The sequence below is a fragment of the Gopherus evgoodei genome, chromosome 7 (genome assembly GCF_007399415.2).
Source record: "Gopherus evgoodei ecotype Sinaloan lineage chromosome 7, rGopEvg1_v1.p, whole genome shotgun sequence".
Classification (NCBI taxonomy): Eukaryota; Metazoa; Chordata; order Testudines; family Testudinidae; genus Gopherus; species Gopherus evgoodei.
The window spans coordinates 13,246,155-13,265,383 of NC_044328.1; the positions used below are offsets into that span (position 1 = coordinate 13,246,155).

The 19,229-nt window shown below is 40.1% G+C and overlaps 1 protein-coding gene across 1 annotated transcript in view; it reads left to right on the forward strand.

The window, feature by feature from the left end:
• FAM160B1 (family with sequence similarity 160 member B1) overlaps window positions 1–19,229 on the forward strand; it is a 48,352-nt gene that overhangs the window by 4,927 nt on the left and 24,196 nt on the right. Inside the window, exons 2-7 of the mRNA XM_030569224.1 lie at window positions 3,121–3,199; window positions 5,405–5,574; window positions 8,948–9,052; window positions 9,408–9,530; window positions 17,100–17,372; window positions 18,236–18,432. Coding sequence (XP_030425084.1) covers window positions 3,121–3,199; window positions 5,405–5,574; window positions 8,948–9,052; window positions 9,408–9,530; window positions 17,100–17,372; window positions 18,236–18,432 — 947 coding nt within the window. The remainder of the gene's footprint in view (window positions 1–3,120; window positions 3,200–5,404; window positions 5,575–8,947; window positions 9,053–9,407; window positions 9,531–17,099; window positions 17,373–18,235; window positions 18,433–19,229) is intronic.

Genomic DNA, 19,229 nt, shown 5'->3' on the forward strand with positions numbered 1-19,229 from the left:
CTAATAATTTACCAAGGACTGTGGTGGAGTCTCTGTTGCCGGTAATTTTTAAATCATGGTTGGATTTTTTTTAACAGTACACTCTAGTTCTCACGGGAAACATGCAGAGAAGTCCTATGACCTGTATTATTTAGGTTAGGCTGGAATCTATATGATCATAATAGTCCCTTCCAGTCTTATAATTTATGAATAAAATAAGAAAGTATTTCTAATGGTAACAGCTATAAGCTAAAGCTGTTTAGCAGCGCTTAGGACTTTGCAGGGAAGGGATGTGGCATGCTCCGAAGAGGAGGTAAAGTGGGGAGGTGGGGAGAGGTGGGCCTGGAGTGGAGCGGGGACAGGAAGGGGAAGCTGCCTCAGCTGCTGCAAAGGTGCTTCCTAGTGTCCTTGCCTGCAGCGGGCTGTGCCTGTGAGGGGTAAGCCAGGGGCAGTCCCTAACCACAGTACTGTACTGCACAGTGTATAATGCCTTTGTCTGCCCCCCAAAAATTTCCTTGGAACCTAACCCCCCGCATTTACATTAAATCTTATGGGAAAATTGGATTCATTTAACATCGTTTCACTTAAAGTTGCATTTTTCAGAAACATAACTACAATGTTAAGTGAGGAGTTACTCTATACCAATACAAAATGTATGTGTATACCAGGCCCTAGGTTATACTAGGAATAAAAAAAAATTATGTAGACAAGCCCTTAGTCTAGGGCTGTCAATGGCTTTTACCTGCACTAAATCCTTTCTAGCCTAAGAAAAGAAAAATCTAAAACTTTAAAAAGAAATATTTTCCTTCAGTTTGCTGTCTCCCTCTGAAGAAGTGATTCGTTAGTAGAGGCATTTCACTCCCTCAAATGCCCTCCTTTCCTGCTCAGCCTGTTATTTTTCTTCCTTTCAGTCTCTTATATTTTATAAGATTAAACCATTTGTGAAAGCAAAGAAAACATCTTAAATAAGAGGAGACAGGAAAGTGTCTGAAAACAAAGTTCTGAGCACCTTGAGCCACAAGGTAGAGATTTCAGGAGCACATAGACTGAGGGACAATTCCTGCAGTTCTCAATCAGCAAAACTCAATGAGGCCAATAAGAATTTTAATTGACTAAGAACAGCAGGATCTGGCCCTGAATTACCTTTTCGCCTCTAAGAGCAGTCCTTTGAGGGCTGTGTTGAGGCAATTTGTTGGGGGAGAGACAATGTCTGGGAAGCTTGTGGTTGCTGCTGCTCTCTTTGTGGATAAATTGTCAGTGTTGGAAATTGAAATCCTTAGTCTGGCACAGGCTTTCAGAAACACTAAATTCACCTAGAAACAGATGAGGCTAGAATAGAAGCGGAGAGGAAAATCACATCAGTCAAGGGTGAATTTTTAATATAATCTATTTTAGCGTTACTTTTGAAAATAATATGTGCTGAAAAGCCCTTTATCCCTAAGAAGTGCTCTCTGCAGCCATTTATGAAGCAAAATTTAGTTCTCACTATATTTTATTCTAGAAACCAGTACAAACTGATGGTAATAATGGCTTCAGCTACTCATCTCCGACCAGCAAGGAAAACAAAACCTGATATGTAAAGATCTGTCCTGTATTTTTAGTTCCTTCTCTGTTTTTCAGTAACCAAACAAGCTGTAGAGTAAAATAAATATTCTGCTCAATATGAGACTTTCAGATGCCTTTTTTTTACCTCACGACATTTGGTGCACTAAAATGTTATGAGGTAAAATGTAATGTCAGTGCCCCGGATAGCCTTGGGGGAAAAGAAGAGCAGTCAGATAGCAGGGAATGGATAAACAGTGTGTAAATTTGATTGCTTAGTTGACATTTGGGAGTGAGTTTCCTAACGCTGATATGGGCATATTTAGCCACGGTGCACAGTTACTTTTGAATGTCTTTCATTTAGAAGTCCTGTGTACAAACGGTCAGTAATATTAAGAACTCTTTCCTTCGGCGCATGTTGTGCTGTTCATATATTGGATTTTGCGTTTTTAGCCAAGATAAATGTAAACTTCATTAACTAGAGAAAAATGTTGGCTGTATAAAATTTTCAAGGGTATGCAAAGGTCTGAGAGCCCTCCATTTCCTTTGGCTTATTGGGATTTGAGGCGACTCAGCACTTCATGGAAATAGCCCTTAAAAGGGGAAATTGGAAGAAATGATTTATGGTTAGAAGCCTCAAATTTGAAATATCTAGATGTGAAGAATCACAGATTCCAAATCCCATTGGGGTGACAGCCCTTGAGTCTTCTAAAGGGAATATAATGAGCTCCATGGAATTGGTTCTTTCCAGTAAGGATGACCTTCCCTCCCATTATGGGGCAACATTCTACCCAGTGATTATCTACCTGGCTGCTGCATCCTTTCCTCCGGAGTAGCTGCATTTCATTTTAGCAGTGTGTGGGTGAGTTGTTCTAGGGCTCCTTCCTAAAAAAATTCTATATAATGAAATATAATATAATGAAATAGAGCCTAAGGTTGATAGGTTGAAGGTCTTGAGATTTTTGTTATAAGAGGTTCTATTCTGGTTGTGAATTCCTGTGAATGCCATGTCTTATGTTTGGGCCTACCAGCTGTGTGCCATGGAGCAATTATTGGTAAGCCATGGAGAGCTGGGTGGCCATGATACTGTCTTACCTTGTCTCCAGCTGCTCTTTGAAGTGCCCAGTCTCTTAATTGCAAAGAAGAGCCAGGAAGGCTATAAAAACAGCTGGAAACCAGAAGGAAGAGTCAACCTCTAAATGAAAGGGGGACCTCTTTCAGGGACAGGAGCTCTTAGCAGCCAATAAGAGAGGAACGTCCTGAGGAGAAACAAGGGAAGCAGTGTAGGCAGGGGAGCAGAGGGAGCAAGTGGGAAGAGGAGGTGACATGAAGAGCAGAAGCAAAGGAATGTGATTAACTTTCTTCCTAAAGGACAAAATACTTAGAATATTCCTTTCCTATGTGAGCAATTCCTTTAGTTGCCGAAGTACATTGTATAATCACAAGTGGGTGTACAGGTGTCCATGAGACAATCTCACCATTAAGATGTGGTCCATGCTTAGGGAATAAGGATAGATAATTGTCTCCTTCAGTCCTACAGGAAATATATTTTGATCGTTTCTAAGCACTTAGGTTATTTGTTTCATTTTGTTTCCATAGCTTGCACCATCCCTTCCGTTACAAGAAGATTTTGTTTACCACTGGAAAGCAATTACTCATTATTACATAGAGACCTCAGGTAAGAGAACCTTTTTTTGTTTTTGCTTTTTGCATCTTCACTATGGAAAGAAGCAAACTGGAACTACCTCAGTGCTGTTAAACAAGTTCCTCTTTCTTTTTTCAAAGTAACAAAAAGCATTTGTTATAAAATATCCTTTATCTTTGATTTACCCTTGACAAAGCACCTTGATAGAGGGTGAACAACAGCATATGAAATACCTCTTTCCCTATGCACCATGTTGAGAATTGTAACTTTTAAGTTCAGACCTAATTTCTGGCTTCACCTGTTCAGTTCACTCTAAACAGATGTCTGCAGAAATGTAATCCTTCTGGTAACCCTTCTCATTTCTGTTGCATTGCCTATTTTCCTTTTCTTTCCAAGGTTTTACCATAAGTCTTCAGAAAATAACTTTGCAGTCATGTAGACTAGAACAATCATTTCTGAAGCCAGTCAGGCTTTCATACAATGCTCAGTACTGGGCATCTTTCTGTATTTTATCTTTTTTGTTTTTTTCTCAGATTGTCTCTCTCCTTAAGTTATTTTGAGACTGCAGCTGGGAAAGTTCTTAGAGATTTCATCCATGTGTGACAGAATCAAACCAAAGTTAATTAAAACTGTAGCATCTGCCTTCTGCTCTTCTTCATTTAATTTAAACGCTGGCTGTTCAGTTGAATTATGGCTGTATTTGCTTAATGTAAATCACATTTCCACTATTTCAACGAATACATAAATAATTGTCCTCCTAATCACTTGTTCTAGTCTGTTGTCTTTAAAGACAAATATCACCATGCCCTACGTACTTTTATCTCTGCATGCCTATTAGAGTGGCTACTGAATGATGTGTTCACATCCTCAGGACTTCTGATTTCTTGTTCAAATCAATATGTACTCTTAAGAGCTGAAACTTGAGATTGCCAGCCTTAGACATGCTTTGTAGTGCTTCCTAGCATGAAACTGATGAGATGCTACGTGGAAGCTGATATATAAGCATGTGTGGTGCAAAATAAAAATAAATTCAGCTTTGGCTTCTGTACTAAATATTTGTTTGCAAAAAACCCAACCTTCCGTTCTTGCTAATACCTCTCCCTAACCACCACCTTCCTCTAAATGAAAATCTGCAAAAAGATCTTGAAAACTATGCATTAAGATATGCTACCTTTTAAATCAATGAAAATTTTACCTTTGACTTCAGTGGGAGCAGGATTAGGTCTTAGAAGCCTCACTTCAACAAGTCAGTCTAAGCTAACTGGTAAGAGAGAGAGAACTGAAATTGCTCAGAGGTGGCAATTCTCTTCTGTGTCCTTGTTTCCTTTTGCATTCAAATGACAATTATTTTTAGGTTATTGCATAAGAAGTATGACTAATTCCACACTGGGTTAGTTGTCCAATTAAAATATGGCAAAATAAAAATTTGTTTTTAAATTCCTAGAAACACACCAGTGCCATACGACACCTTGGGTTAATGCCTGTTCTCAGTTACACTGGTGCAAATTCAAAGTAACTCCATGGCCTTCAGTGTAACTGAGATCAAAATCTGTCTCTCTTCCTTTATAGAGATCTACAAGCTGAATTGTACTCTGAAATTTGAATAAAACAATACACAGTCTTAACAGAGGCGATGTAATAGTCATACTTAAGAATCTTTTTCAAAAAAACTGAAGTGAGCCGGAAGTTTGGATAGATTGTGAGATTTTTAAAAAAAAATAGGCTTCTCTTTCTCTCTCACTCTTGAAGGAGTTGATCAAGTGGAACTGAAATAAATTCTGGATGCTGTCCACAGATTCCAGTCTTGGATTGGTTTTGGGCCATCTGACTAAGTACAGTGTCAGAAATTTAGTTTTCCACAGTTTTATTTTTCACATAAAGGTTAAACTTCTCCATAATGTGTCTGGTATTCCACATTTTCAGAAGTGATCAGTAATTGTTTGTATCTATTTTGAGATACCTTAAAGAGACCTGATTTTCAGAGGCATTTGCTCAATCCTTTGGAAAAATCAGGCCCCTTTAAGGTGTCTCAGGTTAGGCATCCAAAATTTCTGTTTCCCTTCTGAAAATTTGGGCCAACATATTTATGTAGATGTGAAAAGTCCAGTTAATACTCTGTTATTTTGAATAATAAACATAATGGCCATGTTTTTAAACCAAACCAAATAATTGAACTTGAAGGAAAATGAAAATTACGGTTTTTATTTTTATCATTTTAACTGAATATTTTTTATTTAGATGACAAAGCTCCTGTGACTGATACCAACATTCCTTCTCACCTGGAGCAGATGTTGGATATTCTAGTTCAAGAAGAACATGAGAGGGAATCAGGAGAGACAGGGCCTTGTATGGAATATTTGCTTCATCACAAGATCTTGGAGACATTGTACACACTAGGGAAGGCTGATGTAAGTACATCTCAGGCGGTGGGCAAGAGCCTCATCCTTTGAGGTACTTAAGACCTTCAGCTGACATAATTCTAATGTGATTGAGGATGGTCAGCACCTGGCAGGACAGGACCCATAAGTTCTATGACATCTTGCTGATGATCATTTGTTTCACACTGTCCAGGAATGTTGCTGGAGTTTCAAAGTAACATGAGCAAGTGAGTGGTCATTCAAGTCGGCCAAAGTGAAATAATATGGTCCATTGGTTAGAGCACAGGATCTGGGTGTTGGGGAAACCTGGGCTGTGCTGTTGACTATGTGACCTTGAGCAAGAAGTCACTTAGGCTCTCTGCCTGAGTTTTCCCACCTGTATATGGGGATAATAATACTTGCTCTCCTTTGTACAGCATTTTGAGATCCTTGGGTGACAGATGTTTTATTAAGTTTTGTTGTTTGTTTTTCTGAAAACAGTTGTGCAGATTACAGAAGCATGCTGTCCCTGATTTAGTGCTCTGAGCTGCAAAAGAAATTCAAATTACCCTCCATAAAACAGTCTCTCAGGCACGGTGCTCTTTTGATAACTTAAAGCAGAGTGGATGAGATTCCATACGGCAGTGGTTCTCAAAGCCGGTCCACCGCTTGTTCAGGGAAAGCCCCTGGCGGGCCAGGCTGGGCCGGTTTGTTTACCTGCCGCATCCGCAGGTTCGGCCAATCGTGGCTCCCACTGGCCGGGATTCGCCACTCCAGGCCAATGGGGGCTGCGGGAAGTGGTGTGGGCCAAGGGATGTGCTGGCCACTGCTTCCCGCCACCCCCATTGTCCTGAAGCGGTCAATGGGAGCCACAATCCTCTGAACTTGTGGACGCGGCAGGTAAACAAACCGGCCCAGCCCGCCAGGGGCTTTCCCTGAACAAGCGGCGGAGCAGCTTTGAGAAGCACTGCCATACAGCATCTCAAGTCCGCTTTGCTCTGCTCCAGTGGTGCAAAGGGGATTTAAAGCTGCTTTAAGGCACCACTCAGAATTTCCCAAACTGTATTCCCATTTCTGTGGTCTCCTCCCTGGCACAGGGCATGGGACCAGAGCTCAAGGCACTCTAGCAGTCATGGCTGGTGAAACAGCCCCTTTGGGGATGTAGCATGAGATAAACCAGCCCTGAGTCTACTCTGATTTGTGCCAGGGTAGTTTTATGGCTGACAGCCTCCACAACTGGGAGGGGTGTGGGGGACCAAAAGATGTGTAAAGCCACCTGTGTTCTGTGCCCCATTCTGAGTCATGCTATACTGCACCTCACAGCTTGGCCCTATGTATTAAAAAGCCTTTTCAACTTCCTAAAGTTCTGAATTGCATGGGACCAATATATATATTTTTTTAACTGTAGAGAACTGAATGGCGCAGGACCAGCAGTTAGATGGGGATAGTTAGCACATAATAAGTACTTTATGCAAAAGATGAAACTGTACAAACATTAATTGCACTAGTCACCTAGAGCCTTTCACATCTATGTCACTGGTGCAAATCTAGCCCGGCTCAGTAGTGACCAATTGGTGTTAAGTTTTCATGTCTATTCTGTGGCCTGTCTGAAGTGTGTTTTGGGATCTCAGTCCATTTCCCAGTAACAGGAAATGTCCTCAAAAACTGCCACCATCACTGTTGGTGCCCTTCTTGACAGCCTTATGTACTGAAAGGCCAAGGATTTGCTGGACCATGGAGACTCAATTACTCTTTCATCCCTCATGGTAGTACTGTCATGCCATGGTGAAAGTCCATCAGTTGGGCAGTGTAAGAGAACTGTCACTTTGAAGATAAATAGAGCACTTCATTCTCCAAGGTTGCCATTCTTGCACCTTTCACACATTCACTTGATGTTTCTTGTCTTGTCTGGTTGGTTCTTATGTGTATAGATAGTTTTCAGTTTCTCTGAGCCTGAGGGGCAGCAATCTCTTCCTTCTGGGACCATCTTTCTCCCAATAGTCCTATCATTGTGGCAGCTGCCTTGCAGCCTGGTTAATGAGGTGCCATAATACATAATATGGCTGGGGTATTTCATTAGAAATATAGTTGGTTTGCTACAACCACAAATTCTGTGAGGAAAACATGCGGTTGAGCTGTGTGAAATGCAAAACTAGCAAAGTACTCTGAGAGTCAAGAGAAGTCATTACATTTACAGTAATATGTCTGCACAAGTGATTCTTGGACAGTATGTCATTTATACTTTACCATTTGTGAATAACAATTCATACTTTACCATGTGTGGACTAGTTGACCTTTTGAGATCCCTTCCAGCCCCTACAATTCTGTGATTCAGTACACCTGAAATAAATATGTGATTCAATGTGTGCAGAGTGTTGCAGTTAACTCCAGTTAGGGAATACTCTCACGTTGTTCTGACTACAGGTATGTCTACATAGCAGCTGGGAGGAGTAAATCTCAGCTTGGGTAGACATACACATGCTAGCCCTGCTTGAGCTAGCACCTACAAATAGCAGTGTGGCCACGGCAGCTCAGAACAGTCATCTGAATACAATCCCACTTGACCTCCTGTGTACATACTGGGGCAGCTAATCTAAGCTCTGGGGCCACACTGCTGTATTTAGGTGCTAGCTTGAGCAAAGCTAGTGCATATATGTCTAAACCCAAGCTGCAAATCGCACCTCCCAGCTGCTGTGTAGACATACCCTTAGGCTTGTTACATTATTCTACCATCATGGTATGTCTTCACTAGACTTTTTTAACTCAAGCTAATTAATTGTCCGTTAACTAACTAAAGTTAACATGTTTGGACATGCTACTCTGAGTACACCTCAAATATTAGTGATTTACTTTAGGCTGATTACAAGCTCTCTTGTTGTGGAACAAACATTTGTGGAGTGTCCAGATTAGCATGTACAAGAGTGCTAGGTAGTTCAAGTTAACTGGCGGTCAGTTAACTCAAATTTTTTAAAAATCCTCTAATGTAGACAAACCCTTAGTGGGGTGTTATGTGATGGTTTTACTTGCGGTAGAACTGTACCTAAGTTGTTGATTATGAAGTTGGGCTTCTGTAGTGGCATAAACTTTCCCACAACCCACTCTCTGTGATCTGTTATAACTGAGTTGGCTAGGCTTATGCTCTGAGATGTTAAAAGTATCAAGTTTTGTGAAAATAAATACAGTTTAAAAGCACACATTCAATTAATTAATTTAAAGGGTGTGTTTTTTTAATTAAAAAAAATGTACAGTTAGCAAGACCTAATATTTTCAGCTGTTTTGGATCAACTATTTAAATTGATCTGTTCTTTTTTGATAAAGCTGTTCAAAAGGATGTTAATCTTATTTCAATTTAATCTCAGTTGTTTTGGATGATGAGTTTGTATGTTGTTTATTTAATCTTTGTTATATTTCTGTTATGGTCTAGTGTCCTCCAGGAATGAAACAGCAAGTTTTGGCTTTCTATACCAAACTTCTAGGAAGAATACGACAACCTCTTCTCCCACATATAAATGTATATAAACCAGTGCAGGTACAGTTCAAGTTTCAAACAAACATTTATGTATGACAGGCTTTTTGGATGTCAAATGTAATGGTTTCTCTCTTGTGTGGGGTTTCTGTTTGGGGTTTTTTCTTTTGTTTTTGATCCCCCAGTGCAATAACAAATTAGTGATTGGGACCTCTGAGTGTTACTGCAGGGCAACTAGTAAATAATATTATCTCGTTTACACCGGTGTAAATCTGGAGTAACTGTTGAAGTCAATGTACCTTATGTCATCAGAGAACAGCTTTGAAAAGAGAATTCAGCCTAGAGTGCCTACCAGTAGGCTATTGGGGTTCTTCCACTTTTAATTGTCCACTTTTCTTTTTTTTTCTCCCACCCACAGAAATTAATCAGACTTTGTGGTGAAGTTCTAACAGCACCAACAGAAAATGAAGAAATTCAATTTCTCTGCATAGTATGTGCAAAGCTGAAACAGGATCCATATCTGGTCAACTTCTTTCTTGAGGTATGTTTACAAGTATATTTCAAAACTGTTCTATCATAATCAGAAGCTTCCTGAGAAATGGTGGAAGAAGATTGGTGCTGCACTGGCTGCTTTCAATTAACTGAGGGCTGGTCTACACTTGGAGTAGGGGGTTCGAACTAAGATACGCAACTTCAGCTATGCTATTTGCGTAGCTGAAGTCGAAGTATCTTAGTTTGACTTACCTGGCCATCCTCACAGCGGCGAGTCGACTGCCGTGGCGCCCCTGTCGACTGCGCTTATCCTCCTGCCGAGGTGGAGTACGGGCGTCATTTAGCGGATCAATTTATCGCGTCCAGATGAGACGCGATAAATCAATCCCTGACACATCAAACACTACCCGCCGATCCACCGGGCAGTATAGACGTACTCTGAGTGTCATTTTCTTTCAAGTATTCAAGGGATTTTCTTTTATTTTTATTTTCTGTTAGAGGAACAGTCTCATTCTTTGGTGTCACAGCTTCATTCAGAGCTCACATATTTTTCTGCTTGAAACCATGCCTAATGCAACCTTTAGAGGGCACTCTCCAAATTAGAAAGCCAGCATCTTAGTCAGTCAGTGGGGAAGTAACAAAGTCGTGAATGTAACATGGGAGCCCTGCATTCAGGAGTGAAATTGGACTTCTTGCCTTGTTCTTTGCCTCAGGCTATTGGAGAATAAGTTACTATCACATGAGGCTTTTAATACACCTTTCAAAGTGCTGAGGGCCTTGGAGGATTGGGCCCTTAGTTGATAGTGATGCATGTAGTCTGGAGTGCTAGCCTGAATAGCTGCAGTGTTGACTGACATCATAATTAGAAAGTTCAACAGCAGGAAGATTTGGAAACTTCAGGATACTACTGAATTTCAAAGGGAGTTCTAGGATCACTGAATTTTGTCTAAGAGCTCAGACCTTAAGAGATTATTGGAAGCTCCAGTGCTTCTAATCATAGTAGTCCATGGATGTCCTTTTCACAACTTCTAGCAGAGAGTTATTTTCACACAGGACATTTTAGATTCGTTTAATTGGAATGCAGAGTTTTGATTCTGCCAGTCCATTCCCCTAGTCTTTCAGAGGCTCTAATTTGTAACTTGGTATCCCTCTCAGACCTTGGAAGACCTAAGAGGGTAAATTCCCAGTATGCCCTCTGATACTTAACTTGCAAATTCCATTAATAAACATAATTTGTAGCTGAAACTCTGGTGCATCACTCCAAAACTGTACCTGTAGGTATAGCTAAATATAGCATCCTGCTGGAAATTTCTTTATGGAACTGTGCTGTATCTCATCTACTTCTAACTTTGAAAAAAAACCAGGCAGGCACCTATTTGATTCTCTGTTTAAATTATACTTCTACCCTGATATAATGCTGTCCTTGGGAGCCAAAAAATCTTACGGCATTATAGGTAAAACCGCGTTATATCGAACTTGCTTTGATCCGCCGGAGTGCGCAGCACCCACCCCCCCCGTCCCCCGAAGCACTGCTTTACTGAATTATATCCGAATTCGTGTTATATCGGGTTGCGTTATATCAGGGTAGAGGTGTATCTGCTTTTTTTCAGTTGTTCACTAACGTATTAGTCATTCTATTACAGACGTTTTCAGCTGTGTTGCTTGACAAACATTAGGATCGGGCTAACTGCATAGCTGCATCTCTTGGGAAAATAAATTTGCTAGGTGAATGACAGTTGAAGTAACATTCTGTAAACCATTTTTGAATCCTACTTAGATCTTGTGGCAGTGAGTTCCATATGCTAAATATGTGTGGTGTAAAGAAGTTTTTCATCAGCTTTAAATTAGTTACCACTTAATTTATTGAGTGTCCCCTTGTTTCTGTACTGAGAGGATACATAGAAGTGGCTGATTTACCTTTTCTGCCTCATTCATTATATTATAAACCTCTGTCATGTCCCTTCTTACTCATTTCCTTTCTGAATAGTCCATACCTTTGTAATCTCTCCTGATATGGAAGGTTTTCCATGCTGTTGATCATTTCCACTTTCCTTCTCTGGACCTTTTCTATCTCTGCTGTATCCGGTTGGGTGGTGGTGGGGTGACCAAAATTGAATACAATATTCAAAGTGAGGCTGTACCATCAGTTTATAAAATTACATTATATTTTCAGTATTCCCTATCCCTTTGGTTACTGCAACCTAACAACCTGTGGAGTGACTTAATGATAAGGTGAAGTTGCACTACTCTCAGCAGAATTGACCCCCAGTGTTTATCTGTGCCATGAAAATACACCAATGTATTTTTATACTGCCTACTCTCTGTTGGGTTTTTTGATCAGGTGGTCACTCAGAGAAAAGCTTTGGTAGAAAGCGTCGAATATGTATTTTATGTAACCTTTTCTATTAGGTGATTCAGGATCCTGTCCTGCACTCTTGCAGGAGGCAGGTGAGCAGCTAGACTGCAGAATTGCATGACTAGACACATGCAAACTTAAATATCCACAGAAACTCTGAATGCATGTGTTCTGATGTACAGAGGCTGACATTACCTGCACCTATCAGAAATAACTGAGTTTGAACATAGCACATCATTCTAAGGGTTCACTTGTGGAATTCAAGCCTTCTCATACAAGGGTTATTGCTCTCGATACATTCCCATTTATAGACAACAAAAAATAGACTCTAGGAGGTTCAGTAATTTTAGTTTTAAGGATAATGTACATTAACATACTGATTGCTTTGCATCCTTAGGCCTTTCACAGTGTAGAAAAAAAGACCTACTTGTAGAAAAGACAATTTTGTGTTATTTGAAACCATAATCTTTCAGACATACCCAAAAATCATACTACTGTTGTACCATAGAGTAGACTATAAATTGTGATCCCTGGGTTACCTTCCCTAGGACTTCAGTATATCATTGCACAGTAGCAATGCAGAACAGTGTCTCCACAAAGAATGCACATCAGCTGGGCAAGTGTTCAGAGAATTTTTGTAGTTTGCTGTCTGACTGTCGTGTATTTATTCTCTCCTGGTTTGTATGTACTAAAAGCTGATAACCCAACTGGTGACTCTTTTAAATGTTTAATGTTTGTGCAGTATTTGATAAGGCCACAGTTATTTCATAGATGCCATAGGATTTATAGTCTTCTTATTGTGGCCACTTGAAAAATTGGTCTTAAGATGACGTCTAGTGTAGGAGTCTAATACAGCATTTACTCATCTATGTCTGTGCCAGAAAAACAGAGAAACCTTACTCTACAACCAATCTCTCACTTGGTCATGTAGAACACTAATGTAAATATATCTTTTATTTGCACAAAACAGATTTATAGAAAGTAGTCTCGGTCACATTCTTTCAGTGTAACAAAGGAGATGTAGGAGGAGTGGTAGATACGCTGGAGGGTAGGGACAGCATACAGAGGGACCTAGACAAATTAGAGGATTGAGCCAAAAGAAATCTGATAAGGTTCAACAAGGACAAGTGCAGAGTCCTGCACTTAGGACGGAAGAATCCCATGCACTGCTACAGACTAGGGACCGAGTGCAGAAAAGGACTTAGGGGTTACAGTGGACAAGAAGCTGGATATGAGTCAACTGTGTGCCCTTGTTGCCAAGAAGGCTAATGGCATTTTGGGCTGTACCAGTAGGAGCATTGCCAGCAGATTGAGGGACGCGATCATTCCCCTTTATTCAACATTGGTGAGACCTCATCTATAATAATAGGAGATATACCAATCTCCTAGAACTGGAAGGAACCTTGAAAGGTCATTGAGTCCAGCCCCCTGCCTTCACTAGCAGGACCAATTTTTGCCCCAGATCCCTAAGTGGCACCCTCAAGGATTGAACTCACAACCCTGGGTTTAGCAGGCCAGTGCTCAAACCACTGAGCTATCCCTCCCCCGTGTCCAGTTTTGGGCCCCACACTGGAAGATGGATGTGGAAAAATTGGAAAGAGTCCAGCAGAGAGCAACGAAAATGATTAGGGGGCTGGAGCACATGACTTCTGAGGAGAGGCTGAGGGAACTGGAATTATTTAGTCTGCGGAAGAGAAGAATGAGGGGGGATTTGATAGCTGCTTTCAACTACCTGAAAGGGGGTTCCAAAGAGGATGGATCTAGACTGTTCTCAGTGGTACCAGATGATAGAACAAGGAGTAATGGTCTCAAGTTGCAGTGAGGGAAGTTTAGGTTGGATATTAGGAAAAGCTTTTTCACTAGGAGGGTGGTGAAGCACTGGAATGGGTTACCTAGGGAGGTGGTGGAATCTCCTTCCTTTGAGGTTTTTAAGGTCAGGCTTGACAAAGCCCTGGCTGGGATAATTTAATTGGGAATTGTTCCTGCTCTGAGCAGGGCGTTGGACAAGATAGTCTCCTGAGGTCCCTTCCAACCCTGATATTCTGTGATTCTATGATGATTCTACGTATTGCAGCTCTCAATAAAGTTTTGCATGAGTACTAGGTGTCCAGTGATAACTTGGTCCCCACTCCTTCCCCTCTATGAAATGTACTAGAGTATTAAAAAAAATCTAACAGAAAAAATTATATCACTTGAGAGTAGCTCACAAGTCTTAGAGAGGCTTTTTTTTCACTCTGAAGGCAAAATCTCTAGAAGTGAAGAATCAATTTCATTTTATGATTGGATTCAGAAATGGTATTTCCATAGTCACAGAGATAAAATGGACTGAGGTCTTGACCTGAAAAGCCATGTGCTAGTGTCAAAAGGTGCCTTCATAAAGTAAATATGAAATTCATATTGGAGATTGGACAAATCAAATAGTATCAATTTCAGTTGTTTGATATAAAGAACAAGGCCTTCTCTTTTCATTTGTCTTGGAAAGACTAGCACAGAAGCAGCCTTAAAAAGGATTAGTATAGAGTTTGAGAAAATTTTGATAAAGTACAAAATGTGTTAAATTTAAATATTAAGATGCTTCTGAACCTATAATATAGTACACAACTAATACATCCAGCCTTGTAAAGAGCCACAGTAGAACCTCAGAGTTACGAACCTCAGAGCTACAAACTGACTGTTCAACCACACAACTCGTTTGGAACTGGAAGTATGCAATCAGGCAGCAGCAGACACAAAAAGAAAAAAACCCAAATACAGTACAGCACTATGTTAAATATAAAGGACTAAAACAATAAAAGGAAAGGAGTAAAAAAAAAAAAGATTTGACAAGGTAAGGAAACTGTTCCTGTGCTTGTTTCATTTAGATTAAGATGGTTCAAAGCAGCATTTTCTTCTGAATAATAAAGTTTCAAAGCTGTAAACTTTTGAAAGAACAATCGTAAAGTTTTGTTCAGAGTTATGAACGTTTCAGAATTTTAGACTCATAGACTCTAGGACTGGAAGGGACCTCGAGAGGTCATCAAGTCCAGTCTCCTGCCCTCATGGCAGGACCAAATACTGTCTAGACCATCCCTAATAGACATTTATCTAACCTACTCTTAAATATCTCCAGAGATGGAGATTCCACAACTTCCCTAGGCAATCTATTCCAGTGTTTAACTACCCTGACAGTTAGGAACTTTTTCCTAATGTCCAACCTAAATCTCCCTTGCTGCAGTTTAAGCCCATTGCTTCTTGTTCTATCATTAGAGGCTAAGGTGAACAAGTTTTCTCCCTCCTCCTGATGACACCCTTTTAGATACCTGAAAACTGCTATCATGTCCCCTCTCAGTCTTCTCTTTTCCAAACTAAACAAACCCAATTCCTTCAGCCTTCCTTCATAGGTCATGTTCTCAAGACCTTTAATCATTCTTGTTGCTCTTCTCTGGACCCTCTCCAATTTCTCCACATCTTTCTTGAAATGCGGTGCCCAGAACTGGACACAATACTCCAGTTGAGGCCTAACCAGCCCAGAGTAAAGCGGAAGAATGACTTCTCGTGTCTTGTTTACAACACACCTGTTAATGCATCCCAGAATCATGTTTGCTTTTTTTGCAACAGTATCACACTGTTGACTCATATTAAGCTTGTGGTCTACTATGACCCCTAGATCTCTTTCTGCCATACTCCTTCCTAGACAGTCTCTTCCCATTCTGTATGTGTGAAACTGATTGTTCCTTCCTAGGTGGAGCACTTTGCATTTATCTTTATTGAACTTCATCCTGTTTACCTCAGACCATTTCTCCAATTTGTCCAGATCATTTTGAATTTTGACCCTGTCTTCCAAAGCAGTTGCAATCCCTCCCAGTTTGGTATCGTCCGCAAACTTAATAAGCGTACTTTCTATGCCAACATCTAAATAGTTGATGAAGATATTGAACAGAACCGGTCCCAAAACAGACCCCTGCGGAACCCCACTTGTTATACCTTTCCAGCAGGATTGGGAGCCATTAACAACTACTCTCTGAGTCCGGTTATCCAGCCAGTTATGCACCCACCTTATAGTAGCCCCATCTAAATTGTACTTTCCTAGTTTATCTATAAGAATATCATGCGAGACCGTATCAAATGCCTTACTAAAGTCTAGGTATATCACATCCACCGCTTCTCCCTTATCCACAAGGCTCGTTATCCTATCAAAGAACGCTATCAGATTAGTTTGACACGATTTGTTCTTTACAAATCCATGCTGGCTATTCCCTATCACCTTACCACCTTCCAAGTGTTTGCAGATGATTTCTTTGATTACCTGCTCCATTATCTTCCCTGGCACAGAAGTTAAACTAACTGGTCTGTAGTTTCCTGGGTTGTTTTTATTTCCCTTTTTATAGATGGGCACTATATTTGCCCCCTTCCAGTCTTCTGGAATCTCCCCCGTCTCCCATGATTTCCCAAAGATAATAGCTAGAGGCTCAGATACCTCTTCTATTAACTCCTTGAGTATTCTAGGATGCATTTCATCAGGCCCTGGTGACTTGCAGGCATCTAACTTCTCTAAGTGATTTTTTACTTGCTCTTTTCTTATTTTCTCTTCTAAACCTACCCTCTTCCCGTAAGCATTCACTATACTAGACATTCCTTCAGACTTCTCAGTGAAGACTGAAACAAAGAAGTCATTAAGCATCTCTGCCATTTCCAAGTCTCCCGTTACTGTTTCCCCCTCCTCATTGAGCAGTGGGCCTACCCTGTCCTTAGTCTTCCTCTTGCTTCTAATGTATTGATAAAAAGTCTTCTTGTTTCCCTTTATTCCCATAGCTAGTTTGAGTTCATTTTGTGCCTTTGCTTTTCTAATCTTGTCTCTGCATTCCTGTGTTATTTGCCTATATTCATCCTTCGTGATCTGACCTAGTTTCCATTTTTTATATGTCGCCTTTTTATTTTGTAGGTCACGCAAGATCTCAAGGGTAAGCCAAGGTGGTCTTTTGCCACATTTTCTATCTTTCCTAACCATCAGAATAACTTGCTTTTGGGCCCTTAATAGTGTCCCTTTGAAAAACTGCCAACTTTCCTCAGTTGTTTTTCCCTTCAGTCTTAATTCCCATGGGACCTTACCTATCAGCTCTCCGAGCTTACCAAAATCTGCCTTCGTTCCTGAGGTGTTCGTAACTCTTAGGTTCTACTGTACTTGGTGTGTGTTACATAAACCTTTATGTTAGTAAATTTCCGCTTTAGGTCAAACAGCATTTTGTTCAGTATAATCTCCTGTCCTAATGTAATGCTTTTCAGAACAAGTTAAAAGTATTGGCTTCCAAAGGATCAGCAAGTGTAATTACAGAAGACATGCTAAAAGGCCAAGATTCGTTGATGACAGACACAGGACAGTCCATTCAACCTGAAGAAATATCTAATGCTGCTGGAGCGGAGCACATAGAGAAGGAAGATGATCTGTCCACGAGTCTGGATGAACTTAATGTCACTTCATCACCTGAGGCCTCAGCTATTCGTCTAAACCAAGACTATAATTTAGTGAATTCTTTGCTAAATCTCACAAAAAGCCCAGTGAGTCATTTTCAATTCTACTCAATGTGGTAAAATGAGTAAAGTGTTTTGGATGTTGCTGGAAGGGAATCTTTTACAATAGGTACGTGCGTGTGTGTGTGTGTATATATATATATATATATAATCGTTTAATTCTTAAGAAATCAGATAGCTTTTTTGGTAGACCATTTCTTTGGCAAATTTCCAGGTGAAAACAACAAAAGAATTCTACAAAGTGAATTGACTGCAATCTGATATTCATTGAGATCAAATAGTTTAAGGATGTTGTATGCTTCCAAAGCAAGTTGAGTGGGTTAATTATATCACAAAGGAATATGTAGAATGAACGAAAGGGCTAGTTTAAATAGCATCAATTAAACCAAAGTAATAAACCAAACACACTTTTTTGTAAAAAAGCTTCAATAGATCTGATTCCATCTGTGAACTTAATTTCTTGTCAAAAACAACCACTATGGGTCTGATTCAAGTCCCACTGAATTCAAAGGGATCATTTAGAATTAACTTCAAGGGGAACTGGATAAGTAAGGCCATGTTTACTGTAATGGTGTCGAGAACAGAAAACTTGACATACCCCATAGTTGTAAAGTGATGTTTTACATTAGATTAGGCCCAAGCCAGTGTATACGCCTTAACGCTGGTTATATAAACTTGTGTGTTATGCTTACCATGTCAATAACCCTCTTCAAAAGAAAGATTCTAAAACAAATTTAGTAGAAATAACTGTTCTAATTTCTTAACACGGAACATCAAGAAATCCGTTCAGTCCATTTTTTATTCCGTTTGAAGATCCTTTGGTTTCTGTTGCTTGATTTCAAATGAACATCATTCCTGATTTATTTAACTCTTCCATGTCTATTTGACAGGATGGTCGAGTAGCTGTAAAGGCATGTGAAGGCCTCATGCTCTTAGTAAGTTTGCCAGAGCCAGCAGCAGCCAAGTGCTTGACTCAGAGCACTTGCTTATGTGAATTGCTGACGGACAGGCTCACCACACTCTACAACGCCCTGCCTCTGTCCGTGGATCCATTAGATATTGAATCGGTCGAGGCAGTTAACTGGGGGTAAGAATATTGTTTCTGTTTTTAATATTTTAGATGACTTTGTACCACATACTGAAACTAAATTTCTGCCATTAGCTAAGACCTCTAGTACAGATAAGGCACCATGCAAGCAGTTTCATTAACAGAATCCAGATACAATATAGTAGTACTCTTAAGACTTGAGACATACATTGCACTGATTATTGAGTTATGGGCAGATTCAGCTGCTAGTCCGTGCACGGTCAGTCAACTGAGAGCAGATCTCTCATTGAATTAGATTAGAAATCTGTCTGTGGTATAACTGCAGAATCAGGCCTTAGATTATTTTCCTGTTTAAATGTCAAGGACATAGGAAATTAGTATACAAACTTTTTGGTGCGTACAGTGAGCACACGGATCCAGGAGAAGCAGGAAGTATCTGTTTGGTGAAGGACTGTTGTAACTTTTTGATAGTAACAGTCAAGAGGGCAAATGCAATTATTGTATAACTCATCAACATGGGGCAAAATGTTGTAGGCAAAAGATAGTAAGCCTGTTGTCCTAACTACTTGTCTGTCAGACTCTAAAAATACTTTTTACTTTGGAATTCACTTCCCTGCACCCTGCCCCGCCGTTCGTCCCAGTATTTGATCATGGTCTTTAAGTTTCTACACAGGGATGATATATCTGATTTGAAAAAGTTCTTTAGCAGCCAAAGGTGATATAAGATCCAATGGCTGGAAATAGAAGTAATTGAAAATAAGATGCAATTTTTAATAAGGTAGTCCACTGTTAGAACAGCATACCGAGAGATGTGGTGGTCACTTGGAGACTTCAGA